The sequence below is a fragment of the Penicillium psychrofluorescens genome, assembly GCF_964197705.1.
Source record: "Penicillium psychrofluorescens genome assembly, chromosome: 3".
In the NCBI taxonomy this organism is placed as follows: domain Eukaryota; kingdom Fungi; phylum Ascomycota; class Eurotiomycetes; order Eurotiales; family Aspergillaceae; genus Penicillium; species Penicillium psychrofluorescens.
In genome coordinates this window covers 422,002-437,604 of record NC_133441.1, presented here as the reverse complement: position 1 = coordinate 437,604, position 15,603 = coordinate 422,002, and the positions used below count along the sequence as shown (strand labels likewise).

At 48.3% G+C, this 15,603-nt stretch overlaps 6 protein-coding genes across 6 annotated transcripts; 4 read left to right on the top strand and 2 right to left on the bottom strand.

Annotated features, from left to right (window-relative positions):
* Nucleotides 1–1,314: 1,314 nt before the first annotated feature.
* Nucleotides 1,315–2,249, top strand: PFLUO_LOCUS4297 (uncharacterized protein; the record flags this gene model as incomplete). The annotated part of the gene is made up of 2 exons (XM_073781632.1): nucleotides 1,315–1,933; nucleotides 2,056–2,249. 2 exons carry the CDS (start codon nucleotides 1,315–1,317, stop codon nucleotides 2,247–2,249), a joined length of 813 nt encoding a protein of 270 aa, XP_073638368.1.
* Nucleotides 2,250–4,812: 2,563 nt separating this feature from the next.
* On the bottom strand, nucleotides 4,813–5,765 carry PFLUO_LOCUS4296 (uncharacterized protein; the record flags this gene model as incomplete). The annotated part of the gene is made up of 3 exons (XM_073781631.1): nucleotides 4,813–4,969; nucleotides 5,023–5,224; nucleotides 5,501–5,765. The coding sequence occupies 3 exons, from the start codon at nucleotides 5,763–5,765 to the stop codon at nucleotides 4,813–4,815; spliced, it is 624 nt and encodes a 207-aa protein (XP_073638367.1).
* Nucleotides 5,766–9,273: 3,508 nt separating this feature from the next.
* PFLUO_LOCUS4295 (uncharacterized protein) lies at nucleotides 9,274–10,320 on the top strand (the record flags this gene model as incomplete). Its single annotated transcript, XM_073781630.1, has 3 exons — nucleotides 9,274–9,490; nucleotides 9,568–9,918; nucleotides 9,995–10,320. The coding sequence occupies 3 exons, from the start codon at nucleotides 9,274–9,276 to the stop codon at nucleotides 10,318–10,320; spliced, it is 894 nt and encodes a 297-aa protein (XP_073638366.1).
* A 905-nt stretch (nucleotides 10,321–11,225) lies between these two features.
* On the top strand, nucleotides 11,226–12,530 carry PFLUO_LOCUS4294 (uncharacterized protein; the record flags this gene model as incomplete). Its single annotated transcript, XM_073781629.1, has 1 exon — nucleotides 11,226–12,530. One exon carries the CDS (start codon nucleotides 11,226–11,228, stop codon nucleotides 12,528–12,530), a length of 1,305 nt encoding a protein of 434 aa, XP_073638365.1.
* Nucleotides 12,531–12,823: 293 nt separating this feature from the next.
* On the top strand, nucleotides 12,824–13,892 carry PFLUO_LOCUS4293 (uncharacterized protein; the record flags this gene model as incomplete). The annotated part of the gene is made up of 3 exons (XM_073781628.1): nucleotides 12,824–12,986; nucleotides 13,052–13,567; nucleotides 13,618–13,892. The coding sequence occupies 3 exons, from the start codon at nucleotides 12,824–12,826 to the stop codon at nucleotides 13,890–13,892; spliced, it is 954 nt and encodes a 317-aa protein (XP_073638364.1).
* Nucleotides 13,893–14,017: 125 nt separating this feature from the next.
* On the bottom strand, nucleotides 14,018–15,277 carry PFLUO_LOCUS4292 (homoisocitrate dehydrogenase; the record flags this gene model as incomplete). Its single annotated transcript, XM_073781627.1, has 4 exons — nucleotides 14,018–14,861; nucleotides 14,921–15,090; nucleotides 15,144–15,184; nucleotides 15,247–15,277. The coding sequence occupies 4 exons, from the start codon at nucleotides 15,275–15,277 to the stop codon at nucleotides 14,018–14,020; spliced, it is 1,086 nt and encodes a 361-aa protein (XP_073638363.1).
* Nucleotides 15,278–15,603: the final 326 nt, after the last annotated feature.

Here is a 15,603-nt window from a genome sequence, read left to right as displayed (position 1 = left end):
AGGTGCAAACCCGGATTGAATCAGATCGACAGACAATTGAAGAATATAGGAAGATTGAAGAAGAGCAGGATAGACAGATCATGGAACAAGAGAGAATGATAAAAGAGCTGGAAAGAAAAATCGTCGAACTTGAAGAGCAGAATTGATACATACGGGGCCAAAACTATTAAAACAAATCACGTCGCGTCGCCCCACAAAATGAAATTGTAAACAACACATTTTCAACTCTCTATATCTCTATCAATACGTGTCGTTTTAGTACTAAAATTAGTGAAAATGGAAGGCTAAAGACTAAGCTCTCACTTAAATTACGTTTCGCTATAATACATAGCCTTAAAAAAGAGGTATCTCCATCTAAAACTGCACGTAATAATCGCGTCTCGCGTAGCTTGAATTGGCTCAAGCGAAGTCTGTGCTGATCACCCAGCTCACGTCGTCGTTGAATGAGGCCGTGGCGTCGAACGTGTGGACTCCACCGTTGTTCGCGGCGTACGCCGCATAATAGTAAGTAGCATTAGTATAATGTAAGGACCAAGCAGCTGTACCACCGGTATTTTTTCTATTTCTCCTCGATGGGGAGGAGACACTCAAACGAAACAACTAATTCAATGTATTTGAACATTCCAACCTACCTTGGAAGTAGACAAAACCTAGCAACCAGTGTAGGATTGTGGCGCCCGAACAGTCCATTCGTGAAGTTGAACCGCGATGCACCTGGAGATGGCACGCAGGTGGGACGTTTTGAGGGAGTTGAGGAAGGCGGAGAAGGAACTTTCCAAACACATAAATGGCCGCTTTTGGACAATCCCACCGGGGCTGGCCAGACTCGATTGACATGGAGTGAGAATCTATCATGCAAGTACTTACAATACCGCCATAATTAATCGCCGAGGTTCTTACTCAGTTAAACGCCCTTGACTGAAATCCATGCTCATTAGACTGGGAACATGGAAGAACCAAAAAGTACTGGGGTCAGAGTGGTCAGAGGGGTGGTTTCTGCATCTCGGTCTTCTTGCATTCCTGTAGCATTCTGCCTACGTCAGCCTTGCTATCTCCGTCGGGTCGATGCTTCTGTCGATGACTTCTACATCGATGAAGGCTGCTGACTGTCAGCGTAAGAGGCTTTTGCAGATGTGCTGATTGATTTGATTAAACCCCAGAAAACCAGAAATCAAATCTATAAAGAGCTGACGAAGACGCAGGGAAATGACCTGAACAGACATCTAGCATCTAGGTAGGTCAGAGCCCGATATTAACAGTTGAGCCGTTCACAACAAAACACAAGAATTTACGCTTCATCCTACTTTCTTTATCATGCCTTCCTACGCCATCACTGGTGCTGCAAGAGGCCTAGGCCTTGAGCTCGTCAGGCAGCTTTCCAGCAACCCTTCTAACACTGTCTTCGGCATCGTCCGCAACCCTGACAACGCCATTAATTTGGCTTCACTCAGCAACCTTAACCCTCATGTGCACATTATTAAAGGTGATGTGGGAAGCTCCGAGCAGCTCGCCGCCGCCGCTGCCGCCGTCTCTAAGGTCACAGGTGGTGGACTGGACATCCTGATCCACAATGCTGCCGCCACCGATCTCGCAACGGTCATGCTGCCTCCGTCACAGCTACCGAAAGATACAGAAGGGCTACACGAGGCGTTTAGAGAAACGCTAGACACGTCCGTATTTGGTGCCATTTTGGTTACCAACGCGTTTCTGCCGCTAGTGCGTCAAGGGATGGAGAAGAAGATTGTGCATATTTCTAGCGGCATGGCAGACACGGAAATAATCAAAAAAACGGGACTTTCATATGGTGTGGCATACTCAGCTGCAAAGGCCGCGCTGAATGTCGTGGTAGCTAAGTACGCTGCCGAACTAGCGCCGGAAAGCATCAAAGTCCTAGCGTTGAGTCCAAGCTGGGTAGATACTTATGAAGGACCGAGTAAGTGCCGCTCACTTTCGAACCCTCGCCTTTTCCACGCCTCCGGTCTTTTTAAAGGACACCTTTGCAGGTTGGAAGGGATAACCTTGCCACCAGTTCAGCTAGCTAACGAAACTTTCAAGTGCCCTTGCCAACTGAGCTAAAAGATGCTGATGAAAGGATGCTTCAAGAATTTCGAAAAATTGAACCAAATTTGAAGGGGAAGACAACGAAAGCGGAGAGCGTGCGGGATCAGATTGACGTCATTCAGAACAAGCTGGACATGGGTTTTAGCGGGACTTTTGTGAGCCACCATGGAAATAATTACTGGTTCTAGGATAAAGTCACACGGTAGATAAGATTTCAAAGTGGAATCTCGGGGTTTAATGTAAAGTATTTGAATACTAAGTGGGTCCTGGAGATAATCTGCTGTGTAGAATTAATGCACTGGGTCGCCTAGCTAACTGTCGCAGTAGGTCGAGAAGAGTACGTCAACTTGGACTTCTTCTAAGCTGCGCTGAGAGCCACCTTCAGCAAATTGACGGTAATTTGCCCAATAATAATAATTGTATTTTAGACAGCTTTCCGAAGTGGCGATATGTAGGAAGATATTCCGCAGGTCAGAGTGAGTAACTCAAAGGAAAACCGAGAATTATAACCTGTCGCCAGTCAATGATAACATCGCCACATTCGCATTAATTTTCCGCCGCGCGCTTTTATCGCTGAAGCCAAACTTCACGAATCCCTCGTCGTGCGTCGGACCAGTTTTCAATCCCCAGTGTTTGGGAGAAATCTATTCTTGGGACTTTTGGTGTGCGTGCCTCAATTGCTGCAAGAAAAAACTAGCCATATCGAAATACTGTCACCGTATATGTCAATGAAAGCCATCGCGTTGACAAGGGCCCCCAGAACAGTTTCAGCGAGTGCTGAAGGCGGGAAATAGAAAACCATACGGCGCAGGTACATCAAACCAACTTATTGAAGAGGTTAATGTATACCAGGGTTCGCAATTACGCCAAATTCGGTACCTCTTCCACTTCCTGATGTTCAAAGTACGTCTCCACCGCACCGTGTGTAATTCGGGCTGGTAGAAGCTTACATAGTTGAATAAGCGATCTTCACCGCAGGGTATTTTATCTCGGATTTCCTCGTCATCGACCTCCAGACAGAATATAGTAAGCCTGAGATATGCAAAAAGTTTTATAGCTAGATTAGCTATAACCTTTTCTTGTTGAGAAATGCTCCACTGCCGAAGACGTACCTACTACTCCGTTAGTAGTTACTATCGAGCAATTGGACACAGTAATAACCTATACATACTCTTGAAATAGGAGGTCCGAAAATGAGGTTTGACGGATTCATCCGAGTGTGAGTGAGATACACCAATGATAGCTAGCCAATTTAAGCAGACAGACTACATAAACTAAGTATCAATCAGTCAGTCAATCACTTTGAAATCAAAAAGTGTTGGCCCAAAAAAAAAACATACAACAGTCAGGATTCGCTGGTGGTCACCCACCCAACTACTAACTGACCGGCGTGTGGCTTAAGTACGGCTGAGCGGACGGGAAGCCCTGTTCTCCACACCCTGTGGTCGTATGTACCAGTTTTTGGTTTAATTATATTCATAGCTTGACTGTAGAGCTAGCCTACATAACGTAAATCCCAAGCGAGCGCCACACCCCTTACACCATAGTAAACAGTATCTCAATATCTCAACAACGATCATCTAATACTTGGTACTGTGGTATACCTTTACTATTTAGACTATGTCAGGCCTATTTATAAGGTCGATGAAAATTTTATGCGGTTATCATATTCAGATATATATAGTTGTCGCAGACATCGCTACGTCATTTGGTATTGCTATAAAAGAATTATTTATCTCAGATTCAAGTCAGATTATACTATTCTCTATGCCTATTAATAGCGCTATGCGAATTATTAAATTAAAATAATGTATTGTTGTCGACATATCGAGATACTGTTTACTATGGCGTTAGGGGTGCGGCGCTCGCTTGGGATTTACGTTACATAGGTTGTGAAGGGTGAGTGCGCAATGGACCGGGTGAGAAGCCGGATGAGGATCACCTTCCATATTGCGAAGACCACCCCGACTCTCCCAGCTGAAAAGGGAATCGTTTTATTGGACCAACAGTGTCGTTGTCGAGAAAGTATAATGGTCGGCATTCACGCCAAAACATGATCCACAGCTCGACTGGGAGCTTGGAGAACAGTGAAATGTGTTCTCAAGTCAAATATGGAGCACATGGGCATGAGTGCGGTCTCACAGTGTGCCAACATTCACTTGAGCTCAAAAGTTAGAGTAACTCCCCTAACCAAAAAGGAACAACCCATTCAAGCAGGGTTCACAAGAAGGCCAGATGTCGACAGTGGATTTTCTGGTCCCCACTGGTAACGAGTTGCTCCAATCGGCTTGATATTAATGTCTATGAGTACTGTGAAACCTGTGGAATCAGGCGAACAAATGCGTGGAATATTGCATTCACCAAGAAAGCCAGCTGCCCTTCTGCTGATAGGGCATCAAATAGCGGCCATCACGACAATGCTCGCATAATCCATATGGTAGCTTCTCCACGGATGTCATCCGGCCCCGATTGTACGGACAGCACTTCTTAACATCTTCACAGTCAAGAAACTGTTTGCAACCTTCTTACAAAGACGACTTTCACTTTCTACCCATATAGACTCATTGTGACGAGCCTACGACGTATTGCTAATCTCCTGGTTTGTTACTTCGTCGAGTCATGCATTTCACTGGTGATAAGACTGCAGTATGCTGCCACTAAATATGTAGTGCTCGCTTATACGAGGACATCAACATCATTCGGACTACAAGCAGATGAGACTTGCTTATTTGGCCTCCGAATATCTCCCAGTCATGCCTTGGCAGAAATCTGCCCACGTTCCCGCTGTCTGCGAATTTCCGCTGCTAGCACTTCCTCTGGCTCCGGCGCTTCAATGGGATGCTTCTTGAAGAGATAACCGGCAATTAAGGAAATGATACAGATACCACCCATCCAGATGGTAGTCGCACTATCAACAGGTCAGTATTACTATAATGAGGCTGAAAGACAAAGTCCACATACCTGAACCCAGGAATATAGCGAGGGGCATCCTTGTCTGGCCACAAGAACACACCGTAAATAGAAGCCGTATTCCCGAGAGCGTTTACAAGCCCAAGGGCAACAGCTCTCTTTTCAGCAGGGTAGCAGATTGTATTGGCTACCCACATGAGCACCAATGGGGACGTCCCATAGATGCATCCAAAGGCAAAGGTGGTAAAAATATCTGGTTCGATTAGGTTAGCTTTTTCTTCAACATATGAAGTCTGAAAATTACAATGGGACTCACAGCGCACGGTGTTATTAGTGCTAGCACAGACAATGATGAAAAACACAGTTCCAATTCCAGAAAAGAGAGAGGTGAAGTAGGCCTTGTTTTTATAATAGTCCGCAATGAATGACATGACCGGAATGCAGACGATAGCGCAAGCATAAGGTGGAATTGTATGATCTTAATTGTTAGCATTGAATACCGATCAGCAAGACACAGAGAGAAACTTACATTGCCCATCCCAGTCCTTCCAGCCAAAAGATTCCACCAATGTTGGGATGAAATACTGGATGGTTTGCGCTCCAGTCACAAGGGCATAAAGAAGAGCGAGGATCCAGGTTCTCCAATCTGTCACTACCATCTTAAAGGCTTCTTTTTCGGTAATTCTTCCGTAGGCACTTTGGGCATTACCCAGACCATCATAGGCAAGACGCTGTGCAGCGAGAAGCTGCTCCTCAGGAGTAAGCCACCGAGTGTTTGAGGGGTAGTCAGCCATGAAGAACCAGAGCACACATCCCACAAAGGTTGAACCACAGCCTTCAATAATCTAAATACTCAGTGGACTATTAGTGATGCCAGTTCAATTCGGGGGGAGGGAAAATCCATACAAATAGCCATCTCCATCCAGCTATTCCACGTGCTCCGTCAAGATATTCCGTGATAACGCCGGCCAGTAGTCCAGAAAGCGCTCCTGCAATTGGAACAGCAGTATAGTACACTGCAAACCTGCTGGCAAGCTCATATCGACGGTACCTAGAAAGATGAGACTCCACGCAGAAGTAAGTCTAAGAGTCGGGGATTCAAGACATACCATGATGAGAGATAAAATGCAATACCTGGAGCAAACCCTGATTCAACAATTCCAAGAACAAAACGGACCCCAGCGAGTTGCTGCCAATTCTTTGTCAGGGCCATAAAAGCAGCGACTACCCCCCATACCAAAGCCAGACCACAAAGATACAGGGATGGCCGCACTCGGGCAATGACCATATTTGATGGAACCTCAAAGATGACATAGGAGACGAAAAATAACAACAAAATGACCGAGTATTGATTGGATGTCAGATTGAAGTCGTCAGCAAGCCCTCCAGTCTTTGCGTTTCTGTGTTCGAAGAAGTTCAGGTCAGCCTTATATCATAAAAGCAATTTTTATGGCTTTGGTGCAAGCATCACTAACCCAATATTGGCGCGATCGAGGTAGCCCAAGACAAAGAGTATCCAGCAGCATGGCTAAATGTTTGAGATAGTTAGTAACATCTCCTCCCTGATACTCTCAAAGATGCAACGGTGTCGTACAATAATGTGGAAGTCTAGCTTTCGGAGTAATTTTTTCTCAGCGTCACAACCGGGGACGTAGGCTGCTGCCAGAGATACCCCTGTGGCATGATCAAGGCTCTCCTCCCATTCCTGGTCTGATTTCATATCAGTTGGATGACTAGACATGGTTCTGGTCCTGATTTGAATAATAAAATTTGGCTAAGACTGTAGATATCAATGAGTGACTCCTGGCGGGGTGCTGCATCGTATAAATACGAATTGCTTTGTCTGGGGAAGCTGGATGAAGTACTCCGCGAAATAAATAGTTAAAATGTGGGGAAATTTCACGGGCGGCATTTCGCCGTCTAGGCCGTCGGGAAATGCGGGTCATTCCCGAGCCCGGAGAAAGGCCAGCCAGGGGCTGAAGCTGCTAAAATGTTCTCAATCTCCGGTTCATTTTCCAGAACGTAATGGAAATGCAGCTCACGTGTCTGTATAGCCTGTCGATAATCTCCTCGCATTTGGCCGAAGACATTTGCTGATCCAGGGGCTGCGTTATTGCATTAGGCGCATCACTGAGGCGGAATTCTATGAGCCGCCGTATCTGTGTACATATATGTGAAGCTTGCGGTTCTCCGTACAGTCAGTGCTCGTATAAGCTGATCCTACGAGAAAGGCAAATCTGAGTCTGAACCTTCAATGCCTTGCTGTGACAGCCTGTGCAAAAATGTCACGGACCAGCTCCATCAAGATGTCAATAGGACGTAAGCATTGATCACGTTACAAGGGACTATGTCAACGCCTTTCCTTATAAGAGGACGCGATGGGAGGGGATAATTCGCGGGACATTCCTGCAGCATTCGCGCTTGTATAGTGCAAGGACAGTATGAGCAGCAAAACTCAACCATTCATGCCAGATCTAGTATAACATAAGCGTACGATACCAGTGCACCATAAAGCTCATTTTAGACTTTACCGGCCCACACTACCATCCGTAGTTTCGCTCCTGCTACCAAGCTTTGTTTATCTCTTGTGCCCTTACATCCGCTCTCCCCAAATTTCTTCCCTTGCTGCCTCTCACTGCTTTACTTCCCCTCGCCCTACCACCCCACCCCGCAGCTGTATAACTGCCAGCCGTCAGCCATCTAAAATGGCGTTCCCAGCACCCGACTTACAGCAGCCATGGGGGCTCATAAGCCCCCCCCCCCCCCCCCCCCCCCCATCCCCACGCAAGCGAAGACGGCATCTCCGTGACTCCGAAAACGCAGAAGGGCAAATGTCACTTGAGAAGTACCTTGCTACGTGTGAGCCTTTCCGCAGCAGCAGCATGGTTGAACCTCTGCCCTATCCCATCTGGGAAAGATACTCTGAGCGACTCGATTTCACTTTGCGGCCCATAATGGGCCAAATCCATAATTGCCTCGACCTCCACGGATTCCCCGCCACCACACAGGTTCAGACCATCACTGTTCGTAAGCCAGGGTACCCTGCACAATATGTGGCTTAAGTACGGCTGAGCGGACGGGAAGCCCTGTTCTCCACACCCTGTGGTCGCATGTATCAGGTTTTGAATTCAATTATAGTCATATGCTAACAGTTGCTTTCATTTGTCTGCTAGAGTCAGTGGTTATTTTGTTCCGTTTTTGATCGCTATCGATGATAGATTTTGTGTCTCCCCATCAACAATGCGTTACGCAATATCTTTACAAATTGGACGATCTGCGCGACATCCTCCGTGAAGTGCTGCACGACATCAAAGCTGTGGACTTAATCGAAGAAGCCAATTGACTAGGTATCACTCCATCATAAACTCCATCGGATTAGACGCTGGCACTGTTATGGGCGCCTCTCCCTCCAGTCAATGGCATCAAGTCCATTGCTTACACGATGCATCGACATGGTCTGCGCGTGATCTTCGGACAGAAATGCCATTTGGGCTGAGGATTGTCGTATACTGGTGCCGTGGTTGGTGAGATCACCGGCTCTGTGGGGATCATACACATGCTATGTCTCGAAAGGAGGATCAACTATCTCATACTGGCTATTGCCTGTGTGTCTCAGAAGCATCAGGCCTTGGGACCCAAAGGCGTCGATCATCCTGCCCCAAAAGAATGAGCAAACCTGGTCATGGCCGTCATTCCTCTAGATGCACTCGAAAGACCACACCGCAGTTGGATTTTGGCGATCTTATTTCCCTCCAATGCTGGCAGACCCAACAACATTGTGAGCATCGGGTTGCGCACATCAGCCTTGCCATCCAACACAACAGGATTTAATCCAGTAAAGAAGATAAGTGACCAGGTCGATGTGACCTTGTCCCTTCTGGCGAACAAGTGTTGGGATCATCGGATGTGGGTCTCATTGTCTCAGCTCTTTTGCTTATTAAATGTAGTATATCAGGGCGCATTTCCTTGGAGCCTAATAAGTCACACGATACTACGCGTAAATCTAGCCACAAGCGCTTAGAAGATATTTTCATTCACGATCTTCAGCTCGGTATTAGGATCGGTTCTAGGGGGCTGAGCTACAAGTATGTGTTGGTGCTAGACGTCGATCGGTATCCTGAAACAGGGACCGCCCCCACAGGCGAAGTCCCCCAGTGTGTACTATGTATAGTAGTATTGTTGGTTATATGATGATATTGATCGTCAAAAGGGCCTTCTCAATGTTATAAATAAGGGCTTTTCGCACTGGATTGCATCAAGACAAATCACTCTTGTTGCTATCTCGAGAGCTATTTATTCACCATGCATCTGCCGGCCACACTCCTGACAGGCACTGCACTACTCGCGCAGCTGGCATACAGCAACCACAGCGACCCTTCAAGCGTCGTGTTTTATGAATGGGATGCGCCTGAAGCAAAGTATTGCAATGCTGCGCTCAACAACATCGAAGGCTGCACGGTCAAGGGACCTCCTGACTCGTTCATCGGAGTGGCGCAAGGCAGTCGATGCGTGAATGGTAGTAAGTCAACCCAGTAGTTCCCCAACACATTTTCATCAGAACTACTCAAGAGACTAATCTTACCTTACCCCTCGCAGGCTTGCTCACCGGAACGGCAGGATCGGTAGCTTTCAGCGGCCACGGCGCATGCAACGGGTCGCAATTCAGCTGGTACTGGATAAACAACTGGCCCCACTTCACCTATCAAAAGGCAACGGGCGAGAAGTACTCTCTCGCGAATATTTCCACGCTCGAACTCAACGCGACCAACACTGTGGACCCCGTGGCATTCACTCCTAGTCCGACCCCTACTCATCCCCAGCAACTCACCTTTGGCAACGCAAATGCCGACGGTACCTGTGTGGTAAATTTGATGGATTTCAAGGGTTTTTGGCCTTCTATGATTGGTCCTATGGGAGTGGTGAAGAATGGCAAGTGCAATTCGGGTGGTATGTTATTCTCATGATTTGGAACAACACCAGTTGTACCTATGCCTAAAGCATTTAACTAACATTATATATGTAGGTGGAATAACGACGGGAAGTTTTCTGATGGGTGACATCCACGCTACACTTTACTGGAGTTGGAGTGGTGGCTGGCCTAACCTCGCTTTCTACGACCACAGAGCTCACGAGAACTATACTATCGGGGGCATTGAGAACCTCAAGATCGGCGCGACCAACTATATTTATGCTGCCCACTCTGCTAGTGTGTCTGCTTCCACTACGACGGCTTCGTCTACTCCCTATCCCTCCCCTACTATGGACACTGGTGGTGGCCGTGTACGACCTCCTATCCGTGGGGGCCCGGAGATCCCTCCTTTCCAAGGGGGCGAGGGGCCTAAGGTTTGAACGAGAGAGATAGGAATTGGAGAGAGGAAGGGATATACAAGCGTCTACTACATAAGAAATACTGAAATGCAAACTCATCTTGCCTTTCCAAAAGACTAGATCCACATCCTACCTAGATGACAATATTGAACAAACTAAGTGGGCCGAAAGTTATCATCTGACAGCATAGAAATGTACACTCATACTCAGTGAGCAAGACGCTGAGCGCTCTCATTAAAGCGATGTCGCCCTGGTCGGGATAGCCGCAGCCACAGCCTAGCATCCGGTACGTGCGAAGACATGTTATTTCCGCTCGAACTTCAAGAGATGGTAGCAGAAATACTTCTTCGCGAGCTACTTACAGGCGCTAAGCTCTCTATTGCACTAGTTCGCTGGACCTCACCATTTTGAAAAAGCGTCTACAACCATCACAGGCTATTTGATGCATCATGATTTGTACTACTGAGAGATACATGATCTTGGGGAATCCTTGGTAGGGATAATGTTCTTATCTTACGGGTTGGATTGCGGGGATATCTGGTCAAACGTTGAAGCTCCAATGAAACAATCAGCATGATCTCTGACTATGCCGGGAAATGATCTTTCTCAAAGCATACACTCTAGGATTCTGTTTCAAATCCCTTTTAAATCATTAAGGCCCGTCGGTATGCGCTTAAAATAAAATGTTCGAATGATTGCTCCCAAACAATGTCGTGAGGGGTACTGACAACAGGCTGCAGATCGTCGGCTTCACCCGCCACGCGATACGAGATACCCAAGGGTCTAATCCCTACTGAGATTAAGTTGCAGAGAAATGCAATGGTGACTATTTTGAGTTGCATTTGTCGTTTGCCCTTGTTATATATACCGATGGCGGCCGCTCTCTCGCAGAGAAAATCTATCGGATAAATTGAACCCAACACAAAATGAAGACTCAATTCACAGCAACAATAGGGCTCCTGACCAGTCTGTCCCCGCTTATCTGGGCCACTGATCGTGTGCTTAAACATGGTACCCCCGAGTCCGTCGGGCTTCTCCCACGCCCTTTGCAGGAGATGCCCGCGAACCTGAGTCGCTTCACGCTGCCGGCCAACTATAGTTCCTACTCATATGATGAAATCCACCCCATTCAACCAGGTGGAACGGTGATCGTCGGCCACAAATCGACTGTGGTCAGTGCTTTTGCCTTTGGCAATACCAGTTTATACGCCAATGCCAATGGCACGCTCCTGCCCAGGAGTGAATGGACCTCCACACGAATGGACACCATCTATGACATGGCCAGTTTGACCAAAGTCATTACGGCAGTAGCTGCGCTGCGTGCTATTGAAGAGGGAAAACTTGCTCTACACAAGACAGTCGCCTCTTACCTGCCCGAGTTTGCCACAAACGGAAAAGAAAATGTCACAATCCTGATGCTTGCTACCCATACAAGTGGATTCCCACCGGATCCTGAGCCAGGCCTGTGGATGCCAAGGTACAAGACTATGCAGCAGCGCATTCATGCGATCATAACGAACAAACTTGTCAATCCACCGGGATCCACGTACACCTACTCGGATTTGAACTTTATGAATCTGCGCTTCGTGCTGGAGAGGGTAACTGGCCTGCCTATCGAGGAACAGATACGTTCGTTCACAGAGCCTCTGAGTATGACAAGCACCTTTTTCAACAAGGGCAATATTGGTGCCGATGATAATCCCTACTACTCGCGCATGGCACCGACAGAGTACCAAATCGAAGTAATGGGGCCCTTAGAGCCGCAGCGTCCACAACCCGTGCGTGGGACCGTCCACGACGAAAACGCCTGGTCATTAAACGGCGTCAGTGGACACGCCGGACTGTTCTCTACAGCTGGCGACGTGGCCATTCTCTGCCAAATGATTTTGAATAATGGCACCTACGGCGGACACCAAATCCTAAAACCCGAGACCGTGGACCTCATGTTCACGAACTTCAACGGCAAATTCCCTGGCGATGCGCACAGTGTCGGTTTCGAGCTAGATCAGTACTATTTCTCGGGACCGATGGCGAACATGTTGGCTGGCGGCCATACGGGATTTACGGGGACGACGATTTTTGTGGATCGGGCGTCTGACACCTTCATGGTGACCATGTCGCATCGTGTTCATCCGAATCGAAACTGGTCGAGTAATAACCTCGTTCGTGAGGCAGTAGGCTATTGGGTTGCTCGCTCGCTTGGCCGTGATGTTGCGTTTCCAGTATACTAGCTTACAATTATTTGGCGTTTGCCTATGATGACACATTGACGTCAGGTTCCTGAGAATCTGCGGCAACATGACATTGTTGCGCACCGGCCTAAACTTTCTTTTTTGTTTAATATGAAATCCGGGAAACTCCAAATAACATTGATGTGAAAAGGCTTTTTCATGACTGTCCCCCATTCAACGAGATACAATTAATTGACGAGGCGACTCTCGCACTGGGCCTTTCTTGCTAGCCATCATATGACCTTCTCCGGATTCATTCGCCATTCCATATCGCATCCATTTCTCTCGATACCATGTCTGACAGCAGTGGAGCACATAAGTACCGGTTGAAGGTAACGGCAGGAGCAGAGTACGACCCAGCCACGCACCAAGTAGTACCGGTCAACGGCGAGACCCTCCGCATCGACAACGAGCACGCAACCGTGAGCCTCTGCGTGCGGATCAATGACTATACCGGTGGGGCCTTAGTTCATTCTGTTCAGTTATCAAACCAACACTGACAAAAAAATAAAAAAAAACAGGATACCCAGATGACGCCCCCCCAACAAGCGAATACTTCCAACACCCATTGCACACAAAGGACCAATACTCGATCTCTTTCTCGATAATCTTCAAAGAACCCGTGAATGGCAACAATCTCGTGTTTGGCAATGACTTCGACCATCCAATCCGCGATAGACTCCCGCCAGGCTTCAACGCCGCACTGCGCATGGTGAAGTGGATGCTCGACCCTGCCCTCGAGGGTGATGCATACGCCGATAAACCGTACCTGTTCAGTCCCGCGCTGGCTACATGGAACCAGTTCCGCGTTGGGAAAAAGATCCAGAAGTCGGATGAAGTGCCGAAGATGCATGATACTGTTGTTGAAGAGGGCGCCGATAGTGACGGGTCCGAAATCCGGGAGAAGTTGAAGATCCCGGATTCGACTGACGGGCGCAGGCATCATTTTCAGAATGAAAGCAATAGGAAGGAGTTTGATTTCGAGCCTGGAAGGATGTATCTTACCGATTTCGGGAATCCGTATCTGGTGTTTAATGGTGAGTCTCTCTCTCACGGAAAGTTGAGATCGAGGACTAATGTCTCGGAGATTTCTCAATTCGTCTACCTGGGTTCACGTTGCACGCCATGAACTATGTTGATGAGAAGAACCACGATCTACGGTACGTCTTGAAGGACACTAGCACGGACCGGGTGTATCTTGCCGTGCTCTTTACTCTCGTTCTTCAAGGCACGGATCAGGAGCCAGAGCATAAAGGTGATGTTGACAAGGGGTTGCATGAAATGAAGACGAAACAGCAAAAGGATAACGGCAGTTTGGGAAAATTCAATTGGGATTCAGATTCAATGCAAGATGTGGATTGAAACTGGGGTTAGCATATATCCAAATAGAAATGAGACACCGCCATGCAGATGATCAATGAAATATGAAACTTGAAATGTCTTGTTTTTCTTATGCCGATATCATCCTATATACATTTTCGCCTCTCTTACAGTCTCTTCAGCACATCATCCAAGACCTGCTGGGTGGTAGCCTTGCCGCCCATATCCGGGGAGAGGAACTTGCCCTCATCCAGATTGGCATCAACAGCAGTGTAGATCTTAGCAGCGGCGTTCTCCTCACCCAGGAACTCCAGCATCAGGGCAACGGAGCGCAGCGTCGCGATGGGGTTGGCAACACCCTTGCCCTCGATATCAGGGGCACTGCCGTGGCAGGGCTCACCAATGGCAAAGCCATCACCAACGTTGGCGCTGGGAACAAGACCCAAGCTACCAACCAGGGCGGCAGCACCGTCCGACAGAATATCGCCGTACAGGTTAGGGGCAACGATGACATCGTAGTACTCCGGCTGGCGGAAGAGCTTGTAGACCATAGAGTCAACAATCTGCTCCTCGACCAGCACAGACGAGAACTTCTCGGCGGCAAGAGCCTTGCGTGCCGTCTCGCGGAACAAGCCGTCCGTCTGCGAGAGCACATTCGATTTGTGCGTGATGGTGACCATGGGCTGGGAACGGGTAGAAACGCCGGGAGCAGCGGCGCGAATGTTCTGACGGCGCAATGCAATCTCACCGGCAATGGTGGAGATGCGCGACGAGGCGCGCTCGGAAATGCGCTTGATCGCCTCGGCCACCTTGCCGTTGGGGCCCTCCACCGTGCGCTCCTCCTTCACGTACAGATCCTCGGTATTCTCGCGCACGATCACCAGGTCAATCGGTTTGCCGTTGCTGCTGCCGACGGTGGTCTTGACGGGACGCACGTTCGCGAACAGGTCGAGCTTCTTGCGCAGGGCGACGATCGGGGACGAGTAGCCGGCGACGCTGGTGCTTGGGGAGCTGTTGGAGAGAGTTTGGTCAGCAGGGGAGGTAAGACAGAGATGATTGTGTTTGTTTACCTGACAGCACCGAACAAGGCGCCATCACACTCCTTCTTCAACGTGTCGACTGTCTTGTCCGGAAGGGCGGTTCCCGTCTTCTTGAAGGTCTCGAACCCAGCATCCAGATCGACGAAGCTGAAATTGAGGTTCAAAGAAGAGGGCAGGGACTCGAGAACCCGTCGGCCGGCCTGTGATATGTCAATTGAATGTTCAGTCCGCGAATTGTACTGTAGATGCGTACCGGGATGACCTCCCGTCCAATGCCGTCTCCGGGGATGAGACCTAAGACCACGGATTAGTTTTTCTTTTGCCCCCAAGAACACCGATCCACTAGAAAGCCATACCAATTCGAAGTGTCCGGGCAGCAGCAGCCATGGCGATCGACTTGGAGCAGGGGAGTTTTTCTGGCTACAGAAAGAACTCGCCGTCATCGGAGCTTTTGCGTTTCGTATGCCGGCGGTGGAGGATTGTTGATCCGGCACCACTCCGGGGGTCGGAGGAAGAAGCCTACTCCATACACAAAATGGTTAGATAGGGTAAATATGGTAAATCCCTCATGGCTGGCTACATGTTTGACTACTTACTCGCGCTTCTTGTCCATTTACGGATTTTTTAGGCTTCGCGTATCCTGCCATGCATTGTAGCTGAAAAACACCTTTTCGTGGCGAACACACGCTAAACCTAAAATGGTCTCTTCTCGC